Raw genomic sequence first — 21400 nt, 5'->3', positions numbered from 1 at the left:
GACCGATTTGTTTATGCTTAATTTTGAAAATCAGAATAACCTTTTAAAGAAAAGTGTTGCGGAATTTGTTCTCAGAAAAACATGATAAATACATTATCAAGCATTTCCAAAGAAATGTATTTTTATTCATTTTAAAACATCTGGGATGTCATCATCAATACAGAAACATAAGCATAAATAGAACTTACATTTATTATCAGTAATGATTTTTATTTCCTTAATCTCTCAGTGTAAAGTAGCTTCATATCGACACTTGTGATATAAATAAGCTTGAGTGGGTCAGATTGGAAAACCTGGTGAGCACATAGGATTTTCAACCCACAATAATATAATTATTATGTTTAAATAATCAAACAATCAACCCAATTACCCATCCCCATTATCTTAGCTATTATTAAGGATCTACCCTAAGAATCAACTATTCCTTGCTTATTCATTCCTAAGGAATCACGGTTTACACAACGGGCACTAAGTCTCCATAGTCGCTAGGGTTTAGGCCCTAAGACAGCATAGTAGCTAGGGTTTAGGCACAAAGTCTGCATGATCTCCAGGGTTTAGGCACCAAGTCTGCATGATCGCCATGGTTTAGGCACTAAGTTCTCATAGTCGCCAGGGTTTAGGCACCAAGTCTGCATGATCGCCAGGGTTTAGGCTTCTCTCATTGTTCACCTCTCACCCTTATCTCATGGTCTATATCCTCTCTCATCTCATCATCCAACTCATATTTCATATATCCGTGTTTTACCCAACATATATTGTAGATATAAAATACATATACAGTTTAAATCATTTAAAACGTGTATAAAATCGTACATCTAGCATAGACAGCAAGTACTCAGATAATTTACACACATAACACGTAATTTATATAAAAGACTTCATATCTATGTATAAGATGAAAGTAACTATGCACTCACTTGTTAAAGTGATGATTCCAAACTCGGACAGCGCTTCGCTTCTTAACAATATAATTTCCTTTGACGAAACCTAGTATTATTACCACTAAATTTTAGTCTAATATTTACCTTGACTAATTATTAGTCTTAGCATTATTATTATTATATAAGCGTTTAAATATTATTTTCCAACCACTATGTATAAACAGTGGCCAGACATAAAACACCGGAGGGCAGGACCATTTTGGCATATAGCACTTTTGAAATCCAACAACCTGATGCGACCCTTTAAACCAGATTCCCCGTACCGCGAGTAGTTAAAAAGATATTATAAGGACACTTATATAATTCATAATAATAGCCCAAATATTTATTATAAGTTCATAATAACAATACTAATTTTAAATATAAACTATATTTAAAATAGGGTAAACATAACTTACTTACAAGGGGGTTTTAGCTAGGAGTTGAGCTCTGCAGGGGTAGAACTTCGTCGTTGAGTCTTTCTTAGAAAGATTCATGCAGCGCTTCAACGCTCGCCTTACTATACTAAAACTATAGAAAAAGAATTCGAATCACGAGGGACTGAAATGCTCGAGGGATAAGAAGAGAAAGACTTTTGAATCAAGAGAATGGTGCAAGAAATATGAGAGCCTAGAGGCTCTTATTTATAGTAATTAAATTTTCAAAAACCGCCCTCAATTGGTAATTATCTTGTGTTTTGGCAAGGATAATCTTTAAATAACAATAAAATTCGAATTTTATCAGTTTAAAACATATAAGGCAATTATCCTTCAACAAAACAGCAAGAAACTCCGAAAATCCCTCTGTCTGACACTCCGAATCACCGAGTCACTAACTGGACTCGCCGAGTTGGGTTGAATTGCCGAGTCCAGGAAGTGACTCGCCGAGTCAGTTCGAACAGAGGGCCAGAAAACGTTTTTCAGCAGATAATCAATCATAGCATCACATACAACAAAAACCAATCAAGGCTCTGATACCACTGATGGGTTTTAGGCATAAGAACAATCCTATGTGCTCATACAAACCCTATTGCTTGGATCTAGGTTTCTATATTGTACATGCAATGAATCCAAGACTTGCAAACCCTAATCTAGCATACATAATTTCGAAATTAGCCAATTACATCAGATCTATATGCTTACCTCTTCAAATAGTGGCTTAAATCTTCTTCTCTTGAGCTTAGAGTCACAATTGTAACTCCTTTATTGGATCACAAACACCACAAGCAAGAAGGCAACTTTGAGAGAGGAGGGAGGATGCTAATTTTCAGTCCTAGGGTTTCTCTTAGAAGGAAGTGGTCGAAAATTGAAGCCTTTGGGTCTTATTTATAGTACAGGCTGCTAGGGTTTCAGTGTAAACCCTAATGGACAACTTAGCCACCAAGTAGCCAAAGGAATCTTCTGGAATAAGGCCCTTGGATGAAAATATGATGATCCTGCATCATAATTTTGTTCCCCCTTAGTCCATTAGATTTCCCAGCCCAAAATCCAACTATCACACATTTGACACTTTATGCCCCTTTATTTAATTAATCTCTTTTAGTCGCCACATTAATTCCTAATTAATTTATGACTAATACTAATTAAATAAATATGATTTCTCCTTTAATATATTATTCTTATAATATGTTAATAAACCATAAAATCCTCTCTCTCTCTCTCTCTCTCTCTCTCTCTCTCCTTAAATTACCTTGTCAAGTTGCTTTGGTGAAGGCAACCCAAAAGGACCATGTACAATTGGGTCAAGTATATACCAAATATAGTTACGGACTTAGACACTAATCCAACAACATACACATCCCCCATGGGGATAGGATCATATCAATTGGATAACACACCCCAAAATTCTCCAAGACACAACCCTAATAGAAACATGATATAGAAAACTCGTGTTAATTGGTGAAAGAAATGGGCAATAGATACTCTAGTTCCCTAATAGTCATATCAGAACTCCAACTGAAAGACTAAGACACGAAAGATTGACTCGCACCCGATTCAAAAAGCACAAGAGCATGCAAGGAGCTAATTAAGAATGTATCTATCAGGAATACAATCATAAGCCTACAAATAGATATCATGAAAAAAATAATAAATAGAAACATACCAGTAATATCGTCTGGCGCCGACCTGGTCTCCTCTAACATAAGATGGTTAGCACGACCTGAAGTCCTCAGGGACTCCTCCCTTCGCAGGCGTCCATCTTTGATCCTAGGGGTAGCAGTAGTTGGTGCCTATAGAAGCCTGACATCAAGTAAGGGACATTAAGCCTTCACATGGCCCACCTACTCGTAATGGTGAAAAATCGCTTATCTCTTTAATACTTTTCATAAAAATCCCATTTTTGTTTAAATTACAATACATGACTCTTTTGTTCAATCAATTAATAAACCAGGATCCTCAAAACAAACGCTTCCTCTGGTGTGTACAATCGATCCGGTGTCGTCCCGTGATCCTGAGAAAACCTGAAACATATAATACAAAACACTGTAAGCATGAAGCTAAGTGAGTTCCCCAAAATACCCCTCTAACACGTATTAGCCACTCAAGGCCATAACTCTGCTGACCCTCTCGTCAGTGTGTCTCAGTGGGACCCTCCAGTCCCAACTCTCTGTGGGCCCTCTGGCCCTAACTCTATGGACCCAAAGGTCTTAACTCTATGGACCCACTGGTCCTATCTCTGAAAACTCTGAATCATGCATATCACATATCACAATAAATCTCAACACATAAATAGCATACAAATACACTGGCACATAACTCTAAAATACACTGTAACATAACTCTGTTACCACTGTAGCTAAAGTATAGTGAGAAGACTCACCTCAGATGTCTTGGTAAATCTCTGACTCGGTAGAAATATGGTCTAGCCTTCGCCGAATCACATAAAGTAAATACTCTCATAAATTTAACTCTCGAGACTAGATTCAATCCTCTCTTGGCACCCTCAGAAGGGTAAAATGCCATTTTACCCCTCTCTTGACTCAAAAGACCCCATTGTTGACCAAACCCTAAAAGTCAACAAAAGTCAACGGTCAAACTTTAACCCGACTCGTCGAGTGTACTTGGGCGACTCGGCGAGTCTACACGTGTCCACTATCTCTCTAGTCTCGCTTGACACATCGAGTCTTTCCTCTGCTCGACGAGTTACACCTGGCATGAGTCGCGGGGCCACCCCGACTCAACTCGTCGAGTCCCATTATGAACTCGGCGAGTTCCGCCTTAAACTCCAGTCCTCTGTTTCCCTCTGACTCACCGAGTCATTCCCCCAACTCGGCAAGTTACCAATTGAGTGATTTACGGGATACCCTAACCATACTCGTTGAGTCTGTTCTTGGGACTCGGCGAGTTCATGCAATTCTTAAACTCAAATGACCTCCTGAGGTCAGATCCGTTCCTCTAACCTATAGATATGGCCTCCTTAAGCAAGATAAACACGTAAAGTCTGGATCTTGATGCCCATGCAAAGACCTAATGGCTCTATTTGAAGAAATGGCCTCAATATGTCACCCTAAGCTCATATTTCCCAATGTCACCCATAAAGATCAAGGATTTAAGGTCTCTGGACCTCTTTGGATCCCGATCCGAAGCCTCAACACGAGAAGGGACCAATTGCTCCACAATTCATACTCTAAATGGGCTAGAAACCCTAACTCTCAAAGATTTACACCAAAACTAAAGAAGGATCGAATATATACCTCAATATGAAGTCCTTGAGCTCTGAAATCAACATAATAGCACCCTATTCAGTTCCCTCTTGCCTTGGTCACCTTCTTCTTGAAAAAACACCCACACAAGGATCAAAAATGGCCTCTTCTTCCTCACAAACGCTCTAGATCTCTTAGGGTTTCACTCAGGGCTCTGGTAGCCGCAAATGGTGGCTATAACCCCCTTTAAATAGGTCCCAAACCCCAGGAATTAGGGCTTCATTAAACAGCACGGACTCGCCGAGTCCGGTCATTAACCCGGATAGAATTCGCGATCCTACTCGGCGAGTCTACGCGTCAATTCACCGAGTCCCTCCAAAATCTCCAAAATAAATGAATAAATAATGTACCAGGGAATCCAGATTACAATTCTCCCCCACTAGAATCAGACTTCGTCCTTGAAGTCTTACTCTACAAACAACTCTGGATACTGCTCCCGCATCTCTCGCTTCGGCTCCCAAGTCAGTTCGGACCCCGATGTTGCCATTGGACCTGCACCAGGGGCACTTCCTTGTTTCTTAGAACCTTGATCTTCTGATCTATAATCGCAACCGGTCTCTCAACATAGTTCAGGCTCGCATCCACCTCAATATCCTCTAATGGTACCACTGTCGACTCATCGGCTATACACTTCCTCAGCTGTGATACGTGAAAGGTGTCATGAATCTGGCCCAGCTCTGCAAGTAGCTCCAACCAGTAGGCTACCCGGCCCACCCTCGCAATCACTCGGAATGGACCAATATAACGGGGTCCTAGATTGCCCCTCTTCATGAACCAGATCACTCCTTTCCAAGGAAATACCTTCAGGAGTGCGAAGTCACTGACCTGGAACTCGAGCTCTGACCGCCGTCTATCCGGATAACTCTTCTGACGGCTATGGGCCGTCAGTAACCTCTGTCTGACCTACTGAATCTGCTCGGTTGACTGAAACACGATCTCCATGCTAACCATCATACGTTGCCCGACCTCTCCCCAGCAAATGGGAGTCCGACACTTCCTCCCATACAACAGCTCAAAGGGTGGCATACCGATGCTCGAATGATGGCTGTTGTATGGGAAAACTCAGCCAAGGGTAAATACGTGTCCCAACTCCCTCTGAAATCTAATACACATGCCCGAAGCATGTCCTCGAGCGTCTGAATCGTTCGCTCTCTCTGAAGTGTCCTCTGACATCACCATTATAAGATCTAGCTTATTTCTCATATCCCTCTTCGATACTGAGCACCAGGTCAACTTTTGACTCCACAGCTGAACCTCCAAAGGTCACCCATAACATGATCCAAAATATCTCACTAACTTCCTCCCCGTGACCACTATCCCGGCCCAGTGACACGCAAGTCACGAAATTCTCTTTTCCTCATACAAAAAATACAGTCCAACCGAGGATCGACTCAAATCTGACCTCTGGTGTCTGCTGCGCATATCTCCTACGCATCTCTCCGAATCTCCCGAACCCGAGTACTGACCTATACATGTTAAGACATCCAATGACAACAATACCCCTCATCCAAAAATTCACCTCAAAATTCCAGAATTTCATCTCGTTTACCCACGCACCATCGATGCCAAACTCAACTCGAGAGTTTGGTCCGACCCAAAGTTGGAACCTCGCTTCCCAATGAGATACTCATCTCATGACTCGACCTGCACCCCGTGCAAATACCACTTTTCCAATTTCCTCATGTTGCGACAATCACACTCAACACAAAATATAATGATTCCCGACAGAGACAGAGACCCCAGTCTCGCCCCTGGTTCAACCACCAGGCTCCAAAACTCAATACTAGGGCTACTCAAACCTAAAACTCTTCTGCATCATACACTAATCAGAGAACACTCCATTATCACACTCTTTTGTCGTCTAGTGAGCACTATGGCTCCCCGCAACATCACGATAACCTCTCGATGACTAGTGAGTACTACGGCTCCCCGTAGTATAACAACACCCTCTGACCAGTGAGTACTATGGCTCCCCATAGTATCACAACACCCTCTGACTAGTGAGTACTACGGATCCCCGTAGTATCACAACACCCTCTGACTAATGAATACTACGGCTCCCCATAGTATCACAACACCCTCTGACTAATGAATACTACGGCTTCCTGTAGTATCACAACTCCCTCTCTTTGACTTGTGAGCACTACGACTCCCCGTAGCATCACAACACCACACTACGTCCACTAACTCATGCTCCGCAGACTATCATAGATAGCTACACATACTCGACCCAAATATGCATCATAGACTCTGGCGGCAACCGTCATAACAAAATACCTACCTCTGCGGAGATCCATTTTCTTAAATAATCCCTCTTGATGTCAATACTCGAAGGGCTCCCACTGGAACCATAGATACATGATACACCACTAGTCGTATCAAACTCAAGATTCTAAATAACTCCGAAATCAGGACATTATACCCGAGTACCACGGAACACCATTACAGAACATCACAATGTCCTGCCTCAACCACTGATCTCCTACTCCCAGCACCATATAGAGAAAGCGCTAACGCTTCAGAACACGCTGATGATCCTCCGAAACCCTTTCCTCTACTGCTCAAAATCCTAGCAAGAATTCACATACCGACCCAGGAGTTAGCTGCTCGATCATCTTCTATCTACCCCAAAAGAGGCATATTCAATCCATACTTCGACTCAGAAGTTCTCAACTGCCCATACCATACTTACGAGCCTTCCACTTAGAACGACCCTGGCCACCACCAGGTTCCTGCCCATTGGCCACCTGCCAGGGAGACACCCATCCTTTCTTAGACACGTACCACATGCATTATCTCGCTCTGCACCTCTCCTTGATCACCAATGACCCTGGTCTCATGAATTCGAGTCGTATGTCTTTGTATCCAACCCCTAACCGCTCTTGCACAAATCTCTGGTTCCCTCAATAAAATACCCGGTTCTCCCCCACTTAGAGTTCGAACCATCACCAATTGACACATCAACAATCTACCCCACAGACGGTTTCCACCAAAAACATCGCACCTACTCTTGGAAGGTGCCACACAACGCCCAATGATCTCTCCATGTAGGGATCAAGAAACCTCAAATACCCTAAATCTCCGATGAAATCCTTAGGAACTTCTCATCGCGACTGCCTCTAGCTATTCAAAGTCTCATACCATCCCAATACCGAACATCTCAACTGTCCAGTACTATCAATGACTCTTAGACTGAAACAATAAATCATCATACTCCTCATCCTCGACTTCTCAACCCCCGTCCCAACACGTGAATCATCACAAGAACAGGGACTCCACTACCATACTCAATACCCATAATAGACAGAAGAGCCACCGCTCTGATATACTCGCCTGGATTACCCGCTGATACCGCTACCACACGCCCTACTATACTCAATTAGGGTTTAATGTGGTCCTTAACCATCTCAGTCCCCACTAACTACCTGCTCATGGTAGATCATTTCCTTGCAGCAGACATGCTGCCTGATACTCTGGTGGAAAAATCGTCATCAATGTCAACCCGTAGGGTTTACTCCTAAACCCAAAACTGAAATTTCACGCCTCTCCTACTTCCCATAGGAAACATAAATAGCACCTATCAAGTCACAGAAGGTGACATCTCCTCCATCGGCTGATTGCTCACTCAGACCACAATCCCCCATAAATGCCTTCTCTACTAATCCCCGATTCTTGCGACTACATCTGACATCTTACCAAAATACTTTGAAATGCTCTCGAATTCCCTCTCAAGGTATGCCTCTTCGGACTCAATCATGGCCCTCAGGCCTAAAACCCCATTGCGTCCAAACTCCACCAATCAATCCTGACCGGACAACCGGAGAATAACAAGCATCATTTGCTAAGAACCATGGTACTTAGCCCCTGACATCTCTTCTCAATCTGCTACAATGCATGGCACTTGAACTATAACATCACCCCTCAATCTGCTAAGATGCATGGTACTCGAACCATACCATCACTCCTCAATCTGCTCCAATGTATGGTATTCAAACCATAACATCACTCCTCAACCTGCTCCGATGTATGGTACTCGAAACATAACATTATTCCTCAATATGTCCCGATGTATGATACTCAAACCATAACATCACTCCTCAATCTGATCCGATGTATGGTACTCGAACCATAACATCACTCCTCAATCTACTCCGATGTATGGTACTCGAACCATAACGTCACTCCTCAATCTGCTCCGATGTATGGTACTCGAACCATAACATCACTCCTCAATCTGCTACATAGAACCTTCAGAATACTCCCTGTATTGAGTATGGGTCCTCTGCTTTCGGTAGTACGGGCCCATACTACCTGCCACATCTACCCATACTTTCCACACAGACCATCCCAGAGCTCCTAAGTAGTTGCTCAACCTTCTCGTTCACTAAGTCCTCCATGCATGCTCGCTCCTCAGCGAAATTCTCTACTCCGCCAGCGTACTCAACCTTCTCGTTCACTAAGGTTACTCCCTAGGCTCTTCCTTGGTCCTCCCACTTCTCCTCCATCAGCTGCTGAAGAGCTCCTAATGATGCCAACTATCTACCTCCTGAATATTGTCATATTCACTTGGTAGTTGACTCCCATCATCGAGAGTTCCATAAAGCACGAAGCAAGCAGCATTCGGGCATCGAAGAATACATAGAACTTACTCTGGGTGATAACTCCGCTTGCTCTGCTCATCCTCGAAAGTACCATCGAACTCTGCAACTCTACCCCTCGCGGGTTCTAACTATTCTTTTGATAAGCACCACGGTACTCATCTAGGCATCTCTCCAAGATCACTCGTCTACTCAAATCCCCTAAAAGAATTCCAACTGAATACTCTCACTCAAAAGCACATCACATATAACAGCAACTCTTAGGCTAATGCATCACAAATCATGCCACTCTAGTCCTAAGATATGAAGTACCTAGCCTGTCTCTAGCATGCATAATATCTCATAAAATGCATCATAAATATCTCATAACACAAAAGTAAGGGTATTTTGGGAAATCACCGTTCGGGCTCTGGCTGATTGTACACACTGCTCTTTCTCGCTTTCTCTTTGAACTCTTATTCACTTTTAGAAAATCATTTCTTTGAAAACCTTTCTTACTTCCTCAGTTTGAGTCCAGATTTACCCGAAGGTGCATCCGAATCCCTCAAACCAAGGCTCTAATACCAACTTGTAACACCGAAATTTTCAAAACAAAATTTTCATTTAAAATCACTTATCTCTTTAACACTTTTCATAAAAATCCCATTTTTGTTTAAATTACAATACATGACTCTTTTGTTCAATCAATTAATAAACCAGGATCCTCAAAACAAACGCTTCCTCTGGTGCGTACAATCGAGCCGGTGCATTCTCATGATTCTGAGAAAACCTGAAACATATAACACAAAACATTGTAAGCACGAAGCTTAGTGAGTTCCCTAAAATACCCCTCTAACACATATTACCCACTCAAGGCTATAACTCTGCTGACCCTCTGGTCAGTGTATCTCAGTGGGACCCTCCAGTCCCAACTCTTTGTGGGTGGTTGTGTGTGTTTATTATGTATTTTAGGCGTGTGTTGGTGGTGTTATGTTTTATGAATGTTGTTTGGCCAGAAAAAACCGCCACCACTACCATGAGGTGGTGGCTGCCATCTCACGCTGCCATTCTACCGCCACCTTGGGCGGTTGTGTGTGCTTAGGTGTGAATTGGAATGTTATTTGGGATATTTTGATGTGTTTTTGGCCTAATATCATAACCACCACCACCGTGAGATGGTGGCCGTCGTCGTGAGCTGCCGTTGACCACCACTACCCGAGGTGGTAGTGGGTGGTGCCCGACCTAATGAAACCCTAATTGATCTTAAAACTTAACTGTTGGACTAATTGACTTGTGTTTGGGTTGGAAACCCTATTTAGGGTTTAGAAACCCTAATTTTAGATATATTAAATTGGAATTATCGGGACCCGCATGTTTGGACCACTGGATTGGAATTTTAAATTAAGCACGATCATGTTGTATGTTTGGCCTAGTGGATTAATTTATTTAATGGATTAAGTCCTTAATGGGTTAAGTAGGAACACTTAACCCTAATCGTGATTTTATGTGAAAGCCTTAATTTTCTTTGGGCCTTGAGTTGGGCCTTTCTATTGGGCTTTGACATTTTGGATTTTTTATACTTTTGATTTTATAATGACTTAATTAAGAATGAAATTTTTTATCTTAAATTTTGGGATGCTATAACGTAACATAATATATGCCTAAAGTATGTTTCAACCATCATTTCCTTCTATTAAGGGCTTAATCACTTAAGCTTTTTTTTCAAAATTCTAGATCTAGTCCTCAAATGATGTCCTTAACCATAAAATTTCCAACTTTATGGTGTTTCATGGCTATTAAGTGCTCAACACCAAAAACCTAACTTCTTAACTCCTTAGGACATCTTAGTTCATATATGGAAGGAAGCTAATGGCCAACATTGTTTCAAAAGTATAATTCATAAATCAGAGTATCCCAAAATCCAATAACATAAAATCTGAAGGATGTTCATGATCACGCCTTCGCCTTGCCACAATCATCTGAAGTACCCGAAACAATAAATTAAAATTGTAAGCCAAAGCTTAGTGAGTTCCTCCAAGGTACCACCACACAAACATATAACCAAACAGATACTGGATCCACAACCTCCTGGTTGGAATACCCCTAGCCCACAACCTTTTTTACAAACCAAAAAAATAATATAGTGTAATTGTGGTGCTCAAGATATTATAAGGACGACAAGGACTAGCAATAGCCTTGGACGGCTATTTTATGCTTGTCCTAAAGAGGTATATAAGTTATCATTTCATTATTTTTACTTTGAATTAATATTAATTTACACAATATACGTCATGTGTTTGATATTAAATTTGTAGGAACCACAGTCTGGGTTTATCTGTTGGGTTGACGAAGCAAAAGAAAATAATCCATTGATAAGTTGTAACTTAGATCGATCGAAGAAGAAGCTTGAAACCAAAAATTTGCAGTTGAAAATAACGTTAATTTGTAATTGGATTTTCCTTTTTGGTATTGTTGTGTACACGTTGTAACTTTTATGCTTAGCAACTAAGTTTATGTAACATTTATTACTTAATCTATGTAATATGTAATGTTTGATTGTTTTTTGGAAAACCACTATGGATTCACATAATTATTTGCAATTAAATAGGCGATAAAAAAGCCATCAAAGGGTTTGGTATTTCCCATTTAGATGGAGGTGGAAAAGGGTGCATGGTTGGTGTCTAGTAGGTAGTCTGAAACACATCAGCCTGGTAATATATATGAACCATATCGGCTAATTCATGGATGTTCGAATGACTTATGCCACAATATCATGACCGCACACTATACCCAAACTGTGCCATTTCCCACATGAACATGTATGACGATTAAGATCTACAACACAAGTTTTTTAAATCAAAAACTCGATAAATGTTAGACGAAAACAGAGACAGGATCTCTAGAAGGATCTTTGTTGCTTGCCACCGAACAGACTTTTGCATCCTTTTATGAAGCACCATTTCTACATATGGTTTAAGTACACTAGTCAACCTCCTTGAAAATTAAATATGATAAAAAAAGGTTTGTGTACATGTAAAATATAAGGAAATTAATTTAATATTACATCAGGTATTTTACCCCCCATTAAACTGTGTTTAATAAAAGTTCGTTGAATGTCGTCACGAATTGCCTCGGTAAGCATTATTATCGGTAAATTGTGTTGATTAACCGATAACACCAAAAAATTAGGGAACACCAATGTTGAATACATTCTAAAGGATGTTAGGGAAATAGGCTCTTGCCCATTTCACATGACCGATGTTGGCAAACACCTCACAAGCATCATGGGTTAACCGACAAAAGTTTTGTTCAAATTAGACATAGTATATGACTTGGATGTAATCCAGAAGAAAGGTTCCAATGTTTTTCCAGAGACACATCTTGTGTACATATACATGAACACACTTTTAGAAGTATACCCATGATAAGACTCAGGGAATACATGATCTATGCAAGAACTAACGACATCGTCTATACTGGTTATGAACGATACTTCCCTACCCCCGTCCGAGAGATTCTTTTAACCCCATAAGGAACCAGATACAACAAGGTACAACAATAGAGATTATTTTCTACGGCCAGACCAAATGCTATAGGGAGGGTCTGGTTGTTCCTTTCCATAGCCATTGCTATGAACATGATGTTTAGGTAGTTCCATCTTATATAGACACTACCTACTAAGATGACATGCAACAAGCAGTCTATGAATGCATAGAGTTGTATTTCTTATGGAGCACAAAACAATTAGTTAAGATGTAGAAACATTATCAATTTAAAGAAACAAATTAAAAGTGGACCAAAAATATACCAAATATCTAATAGCCACAAAACAAGATTGGAAATGATCCATCACATTCGTTTTGATGTGAGTATAAGTATACAGGTTGGTTCGCCTAAGGTTGTGCAGGTAAACATGCATACTATTAAAGCTTTCTTCGTGCCCACTCTTTGAGAATCTCATATTCAAGCAGTTATAATAGATAATTACATATTATCAGAGTTAAGGGTCTAAGTACATGCAGACACATATATATGTAGGAAACGAAAATTTAGTTTCTAATCCAAAATATATCTGGAATACCTATCCGAAACTTGTGTCTGTGACTTCGTATTGTTACTTCACAAAAGGAGACTGACAATTGTACATAGATTCATGTTTTGGATTGCCGTTGTGTGGAATGTACAAAGTTTATTGTTTTGGACCAGAGCTCCGGAATAAGTACACATACTCCAGAATGCTCTCTTCCGGAAAAGGTTGTCAAGCAGGGCTCCTAAATGAATTACCTTACTCTAGAATGACCTATTCTAGAGAAAGTGGTTATTTTACAAAAACATATATATATATATATATATATATATATATATATATATATATATATATATATATATATATATATATATATATATATATATATATATAATGTGGTTATTATTATAAAAATACTCGTTTATAAGGGTTAGATTACTCAATTTCCCTTTTTTGTCTTTTTTTTTTTCCTTTTTTGTTTTGTTTTGTTTTTTTTGTGTCTTTTGTTATTATTAAACAAATTAAAATTTATGATGGAAAGTAAGCATTCAATCAAATGTGATACATCATAAACATACAATATTTATTAAACAAATTAATTTTATATTTTATTAATTATCTAATGCATTAACTTTTTCAATACATCTATTATTGCATGGTGTATATGGTGGATCGTAAGCATTCAACCGAACGGGATACAATGTTTGTCATGTCATTTGTGAAAATTGATAAACAAGCTATCTAACTTTCACTATTTTTTCAAAAAGCCTTCAACTTTGTAAATTAATTAAAAAAAACCTAGGTTAATTGTATAAAAAATCTTACATTCTTTGATTTTTATTTTTATGTTTAAACCGTTTTTGCTTATTCGGAAAAATCTTACATTTTTTTATCGGTTTGACTCATTTAGTAGTGTTTCCTGTAATTTTCCGGTTTTACAAAACCTTATATGGAAACACCCTTCCCTTTTTTTTTCGAAAAAACTCTATATTTGGCTAACTTTTACGTTTTAACCGACTTTCACGTTTTGTTTTATAGTTTGCATGTTTTAAATGTTCATGAGTGTTGCTTTCTAATAGATATCAACGTTAAATCTGAATGCGACATTTGATTTTTGTTAAAGCAAAGAGAAATGATGCCAAATCCATTGTGTTGGCAAAATGCATGTAAAAATATATTGGATGCTTAAAGATTGTAGTAGATGAAGAACAACAGGTGAAGTTGACATTATATATTTGATTGTTTTAAGAATCTAATCGTCTAAGTTGCATGATATATTTGATTGTTTAAAGATTTAACAAAATACAACTTTTGAACTCTAATATATTTTGGAATCTAATTTAAGTTTTAATGTTTTCTTGTTATAGTCTATAATATTATTATAGATCAAATCACTTTTTGAGTTTAAAATTTAAGATGTCATTGTGTTTGATTCTATAACCAATTTAAGATGCCAACTCAAATCGTTGTTCTTCAATTCCAATCTTTGAGCATCCTCTAAATAGTTTGATATGCATTTTACCAACAAAAATTAAACTAATGTTAAAAGCTATCAAAAACACCATAAACAAGAAGAACAACAACAAAAGAAAAATGAGAGAATTACGAGTCAAAATGGAAAAGTATGTCTAAACCAAGAAAAAAAAAGTTTGTCAAATAATTTTTTCGTTCTTTTTTAAAATAAAAAGTACGTTTAAAAATAAAAAATAGTAAAATATAAGATTTTTATACAATTAAGCCAAAAGCCTGCACATCTTTGCTTGAATAAAAAAGAAAAAATCAATTAAATAAAAACAAAAGATTTTAACTTAGTCCTTTTATGATTAAACTTTTTAAGCCAAGCTAAAAATCATTTTATCCATCTTTGTAAATTGTTTGGTGGACAAAAAAATAACAATAATATTAATAATAATAATGTTAATGGTTAAAACATAAAACGAAAACTTTGAACTCTGGGGAGAGGAGTATAAACAAAAACAAACATGACTCTTCGGCCGCCAAGCTTAAATTGTTTGTCCTAACTTCTAATTGAATCGATAAACCAAAAAGCTAAGATCAAATTCAACCCAAAATCACTAATGTAAAATTGTAACATTTTTAGAGATTAGATGAGCTTTCCGTATAAGGAAACCTAACAACCACCAACTCTTTCCATTAATGTATTCGTTGGTCACCTAAACTATTGCAATGACGCGGTAATTCTATAATGAATTATGCGCACACATACACACAAAGTTGTACATTGAACTACAAGTACTTAAGGGCCAAAATGTTATACTTATAACTAATCAACTTTTAGATGTATCACAATACATGTATTGTATAACCTAACTACATATATTATCGTATACAAAACAGATAAAGAACATCTACGTGTCACCATACGAAAAATGTTTCATTTCATAATTTACACATAATATAAATTTATTTAGAGGTCACGCCTGCATAACGGACATGATCCATGTCTTACAAGCCATTTATCGATGCAAGGTAGGTGAAACATGTGATGGCATTGTGGTAAATTTCTCACAGTTTCTCCGAGTTGAAAATCCTAAAAGAAAACATCAACATGAAAACACCAATCATGATAAGTTTTATGCACTTCGTTGAGAATTAGAAATTTGAATTATGAGTTTGTCCTGTTGTAGCGTTAGACAAAAGGGTCGTTTAGGTCGCGTTTGTTATGTGGGGTAAAACACGACAAAACTAATTGTACTGTGTTTGATATGCATTATACTGAGAGTCTGAAATTATGATTGATATCAATGGGAAAAAACTTGCAACTTTTTTTACCACCCAAAAAGGTGATATAAGGTAGGATAGGTATTCCTTCTCAATTTCTCGTTTGTGCAAAAGATGTCTCATTGTCATTATCGAAAATAGCCCTATGACTATTTTCGATGTTGGGGACATTCACGTTTTTCGTATAAACGAGGAATCGAAAATGAGTCCTTGTTCCACCCCGTTTCACTTTTTGGTGGTACAAAAAGTTGTAATTTCTATCTCATTGACATCCGACATATTTTAAGAATGTCAAACGCAGTATAACCTGTTTTTTATTATTCTGTCATACATAACAAATGTAACGTAAACTTCTAAATAGAAATCGTATTACCTGAAGGCATACAGAGCACAAGATTTTCTCGCCTGAGTCATCCACATTGTTGTCACTTGTAACGGTGATTTTAGGTATTTTTTCAACCGAATATTCAGGCAAACCTTTACAACCACCAATGTCAAATATATTTTGAACGTCATCAAATCTCGTTTCAATGGCTCCCATCTAAATACAAGACCAAAATATTAACAATAAAGAAACAATAACTTTTTTTTTAATTTTTTTAAAAATTTCATTATAGTATAATACAACAAACATATTGAGCTAGATCGAATTTTGTAAATCTCACCTGGCTTTGTACGGCACTTAACATAGCTGGACCAATCCGCTCACGAACAAGTCTTCCACTTATTAAGCTTACAATGACATCAATCTGTTGTAAATGTAGCACAAGTGACATTAATAGTTTTATCACAAAAAGGGAATAGAACCTCGATAGGTGAATAAAGTTCCAAAGATTGATCACCATTTCTCTTCAGGAAATTTCTTGAAAACTTCGATAAATTTTGGGTCAAGAAGGCTTTTACATCAACCATTTTGTTGAGATGCCTTCGGATCCTAATTCAAATGGGAAATCCCTTTTCAGTTCAAGCGGGTTTCACAGAGTCTCAAGAACCAGTTTTCCTAAATGGGTCTTCGTCTTTGTATACTTAATAAATGGGGGATTGTTCTAAAAAGTAAAAAAGAACAAGCTTTAAAGCATGAATGGCTTATTTGTTCTTAATTTCTTGAAGCTTTTCCAGGGTTATGAATCAAAACAGTTAGCTAGCATAAAACGATGAGAAGGTCGATAGAATTGCTCACCAAGTAGAGAAGGCAACGGATCCCTGATTCATCAGATTGCCATAAAAGAAGCGAAGATTCGAAAACTTCAATGGAAAAAACAGCACCAGAAATGGCGCCAACTGCAGCACCTCTAACAAATCCACTCTCGGTTTCTTGGCCGATCAAAGCCCCGGTCAATGCTCCTAATAAAGTACCCACTGCAAGTTGACAATAGATCAATGATTATGAGCAAAAACAATGGTGAAAAACTGAGATTTATCTACTAATCATTCAGCAATAATGAAGTTACAAAGGTTAAGAACATGATGTTTCAAAAATGGAGACCCCGATTCGAACCGTAATTTAACAAATCAACAATCGAAAACGTTTGAAATTGGGAACCAAATATAAAAACACAGAGACCCCAATTCAAATTATCGAAAACCAACACAAAAAAGCCAAAATATCGACAATCAACAGACAATTTTCACCTGATTCATTGAGAAAGAAGAAGAAGAAAACGTACCTAATGCGAAGAAGAAGGTGAAAATTGCAGAAAAAACGTTTCCCACAATAGCAGAAACTGCAGAACTGAAGAAATCTCTGATTTTTGAAACCAAATTTCCAAATGAAAAATCAGAAATCTGTGAAGACGAAGGGAGAGGACGAGATGGGTAAGTGTAAAACTCCATTTTTGAATCCGATGCTAAAAGGTTTCTCCAAAGAACTTCGCTTGTATGTTATGATGCAAAGATGCAGGGAGGGTTTCAAAGGCTCACGGGTTTAGTCACGTTTGGCGTATTGTTTACCAGAAGAAACTAAAATACTTTGTCGCTGAAAGAAGGTGTAAGGAACTCCATCAAACCAACACTGCATTTATAGCTTCCTCACTTTCTTGTGGTTCGAAGTTGTGACTTTTTCTAATTAGAAAATTCTTTCATACGTATAATAAAAATAAGATGAAATTGACTACTTTAAAAACTGATTTTCAAATTATTTAAAAATAAGATGAAATTGACTTTTTCTATTTTTTGATGTTTTTTCTAACTCCATTATTTCTTTAATAAGAATAAGATTCGAAAGAAGAAAAATGATGATTTTCATTTAATTCAGATATTTATTTTTAATTATTTTAAAATTTAGACGGTAGAATTTTATATATGTCATTTTTAAATATTAAAATATTATATTTGTCTAGTTTAATTTTTTTAATAGATAAAATTACAAAAATGATCCCTATGGTATGTATTTTTCTGAGATTTAATCAAAACCTCTATTGTTTTGACTTCATGCTCCTCTTGAGCTAGTTTTCTTACGTATTTGGTCCAGCATTCAAGTACGTCCAGCGTAGCTTCGGAGTACGCCCTACATACTCATTATGTGGTGACTCGGTTGGGTTGACTTAGTTGACTTATGGATTTTGTATTGACTTTGACCAAGTTTGACCTAAGGTTATTTTGGGTATTTCGGGATTTTGATTGTGATTGATCACTTGGATAGATAGATGTAGGTTAGAGCTGAGATTCGGGGTCGGGACCTCATCAGCTATTGATCAGATAGAGAGGTGAGTTTTCATCACTGTACTTACGGGTCGAAGGCACCAAGGCCGACACATTGGATTAGATATCCTGTTATGTGATAGTATGTTATCATGCTATAGTCATCTATTAGATCGGTATACTGATATATAGGATGATGTTATGCTTAGTGATTTGTAGATCTGTTCGAGTGTCTGTTGACTGGTTATATGTAGGTTGGTGATTGAGGCTTTAATGTTATGTGCGTGAGCCAACAAACCGGGGGCATTCCAACCCGATGGTTGATTGAGCCTGAGGGTATTCCATCTTGGGGATGACAGGACCTGTTGTATATTGGCATTCCAACCCGATGGTTGATTGGACTCCACATAATTATATGATATATGGTGAGACTGAACTGATGGGTTTTATCCATAAGAACATCCTATGTGCTCATGCAAACCCTATTGCTTGGATCTAGGTTTCTCTATTGTACATGCAATGTATCCAAGACTTACAATCTTAGATCTAACATATTATAAACTGAAATTAGGGCTTAGAGAATTAACTTTGATTGTTATGTAGCAATAACAATCTCAAATCCTCCTTGTAGTGACTTTAGAAAGCTTAGAGTCACAATTGTCACTCCTCTAATGGCTCACAAACATCAAGAGCAGGAGGATGAAGAATAAGGAGAGAGGAGGCTGCCCAAAACGTCCAGAAACCCTAGTGAAACTCTTAGCCACGTTTTTAGGGCTTAAGGGTACTATATATATATATATATATATATACATGTAGGCTATTAGGGTTTTCAACTAGAAAACCCTAATCTGACTGCTTAAGCCCTAAGCAGCCCATGGACCCTTTTAGAATATCCCTTGGACGATTTCTAATGGGTTTCCCCATAGAATTCGTCCAACCTATTATTCCAAGGTGATTCATAGCCCAAATGCAATTATCTTATAATTACAGTTCTAGTCCCTTAAGTTTAATTAATCTCTTTTAGTCACAAAATTAATTATCAATTAATTCTTGACTAATATTAATTAAACAATATGATTTCTCCTTTAATATATTATTCTCATAATATATTAATAAATCATAATTAATCTTCTCTCTCCATAATTCATCCTATCAAGTTGCTTTGGTGAAGGCAACCCAAAAAAACCATGCACCATCAGGTCAAGTACATACCAAAATAGTTATGGACTTAGACACTAATCCAACAGTCTCCCACTTGGATAAGTCTAATAACTATTTTGCATATGACTTCAGATCCTGATCTACAATCGTAGCTTTCAAAAGCCGCTGTCAACTCTGATCTTATCAGATATGCGTCCTTTAGATAAGGGATCATATATTCCTCCATTCTAGATATCGTATAGACTGAGACATGGATTTAAATCATTCTCTCTGTCTATGTGTTGTTTCTCGATCTCCGATTTATGATGACTGACAACATACTACAATTGAACACATCAAATTAGTCCCGGCTTGGCCAAGCGCTTAGGTGTCATCACTAAATCATCGAGGGGCCCACAGATATCATTTTTATCCTACTTTGGATAAAAGGAATGGATAAACTTTGATTCAATGCTTGCTTGCACTCACTCACCGAATCACACACAATAATATGCTTTATAACACCAAGTTACTGGTGCATTTACATATTATCAATGTGTAACCGACTCGCAAGATACAACTCACACATCTCGGTTTCAAGAATATAAGATATTATCGTCTCACTAATCACTTGTGATAAAATCCATGAAGTGATCCAAGTGAGCGTGGGTTTAATCCAATGCTCAAACTCATATTCATTAGCACTCATGAACGTTGCAGCAAACATTTGCTTATGTCTAATACACTTTAGAAAATCCACACACCAATTCACGACAGTCTTCATTCATACCTACTTCCAACATATGAACGATTGTGGTCCGTTCGAATAATTTGATTGTTCTGAACCAATTTAATTATTCAGGAACTCAAAACACGCAAAGTGAAACACAAGAATAATAATAATCCCATATGGCCCCAAACTCTGGGTATAAATAGAACATTTTTATTTAATCACTATATTGATTACTCATTATTTATTGTTTCGGGTAATCAATTTCTTACTTGAATTATTATTACACTTGTCCCATGCTCTCAGCATGCACACAATGTTTACCTATGGTCCTTACTTTGTGAAATAGATCAAATGAACACATTTCCAATCATACTCATTTCACAACTCCCAATCCTTATCATAAGTATAAGAATATCAAATTCTTGTTACTTATGCTAGATTCTAACATTTTATGCAATGATTGTTTCGTAAAGTCATAGCTCAAAATCATCAAGACTTGGTTAATCTCTATCAGAAACAATTCTATAGATATGATGTCTCTCACTCAAAGTACATTCCTTTGAACATCCTTCTTGCATAAAAGTTTCTAATCTAGACATAGATTCTCAATATCCAACTCCCAGTATGGAAACATTTCCATATTTTTCCATACGACAACTTATTCCTAATAGAATCTTATCTATTCATAATAATGTCGATATAGTCCATCCAATACCATACTTCCAACTACCCACAAGCAACCAATCCTCAGCGAGCTTTGGATCGTCCTTTGATAGTTGTTTAATTTTCTTAGTCAAAAACTGATTCTTGTCCTTTTTCCCTCTTAATGCGCTAGACATTTGGAAAATTTTAGAATGGTCAAATTTTATAGCATCTGCAATCGATCCTTTACCCGAAGCGTATGGGATACGATGCATA

General features: G+C 37.7%; 1 protein-coding gene across 1 annotated transcript; it reads right to left on the bottom strand.

Moving 5' to 3' along the window:
* Positions 1–15408: 15408 nt before the first annotated feature.
* On the bottom strand, positions 15409–17976 carry LOC145087291 (RING/U-box superfamily protein). The gene is made up of 5 exons (XM_079025228.1): positions 17637–17976; positions 17150–17328; positions 16635–16718; positions 16343–16510; positions 15409–15778 (listed from the first exon to the last, which is right to left on the bottom strand). Exons 1-5 carry the CDS (start codon positions 17800–17802, stop codon positions 15656–15658), a joined length of 720 nt encoding a protein of 239 aa, XP_078881354.1. The 5' UTR covers positions 17803–17976; the 3' UTR covers positions 15409–15655.
* Between the last annotated feature and the right edge of the window lie 3424 nt (positions 17977–21400).

Source organism: Lactuca serriola, chromosome 2, assembly GCF_051521515.1.
Source record: "Lactuca serriola cultivar US96UC23 chromosome 2, Lser_US96UC23_V15, whole genome shotgun sequence".
Lineage (NCBI taxonomy): Eukaryota > Viridiplantae > Streptophyta > Magnoliopsida > Asterales > Asteraceae > Lactuca > Lactuca serriola.
This window is presented reverse-complemented; position numbering and strand designations above follow the sequence as displayed.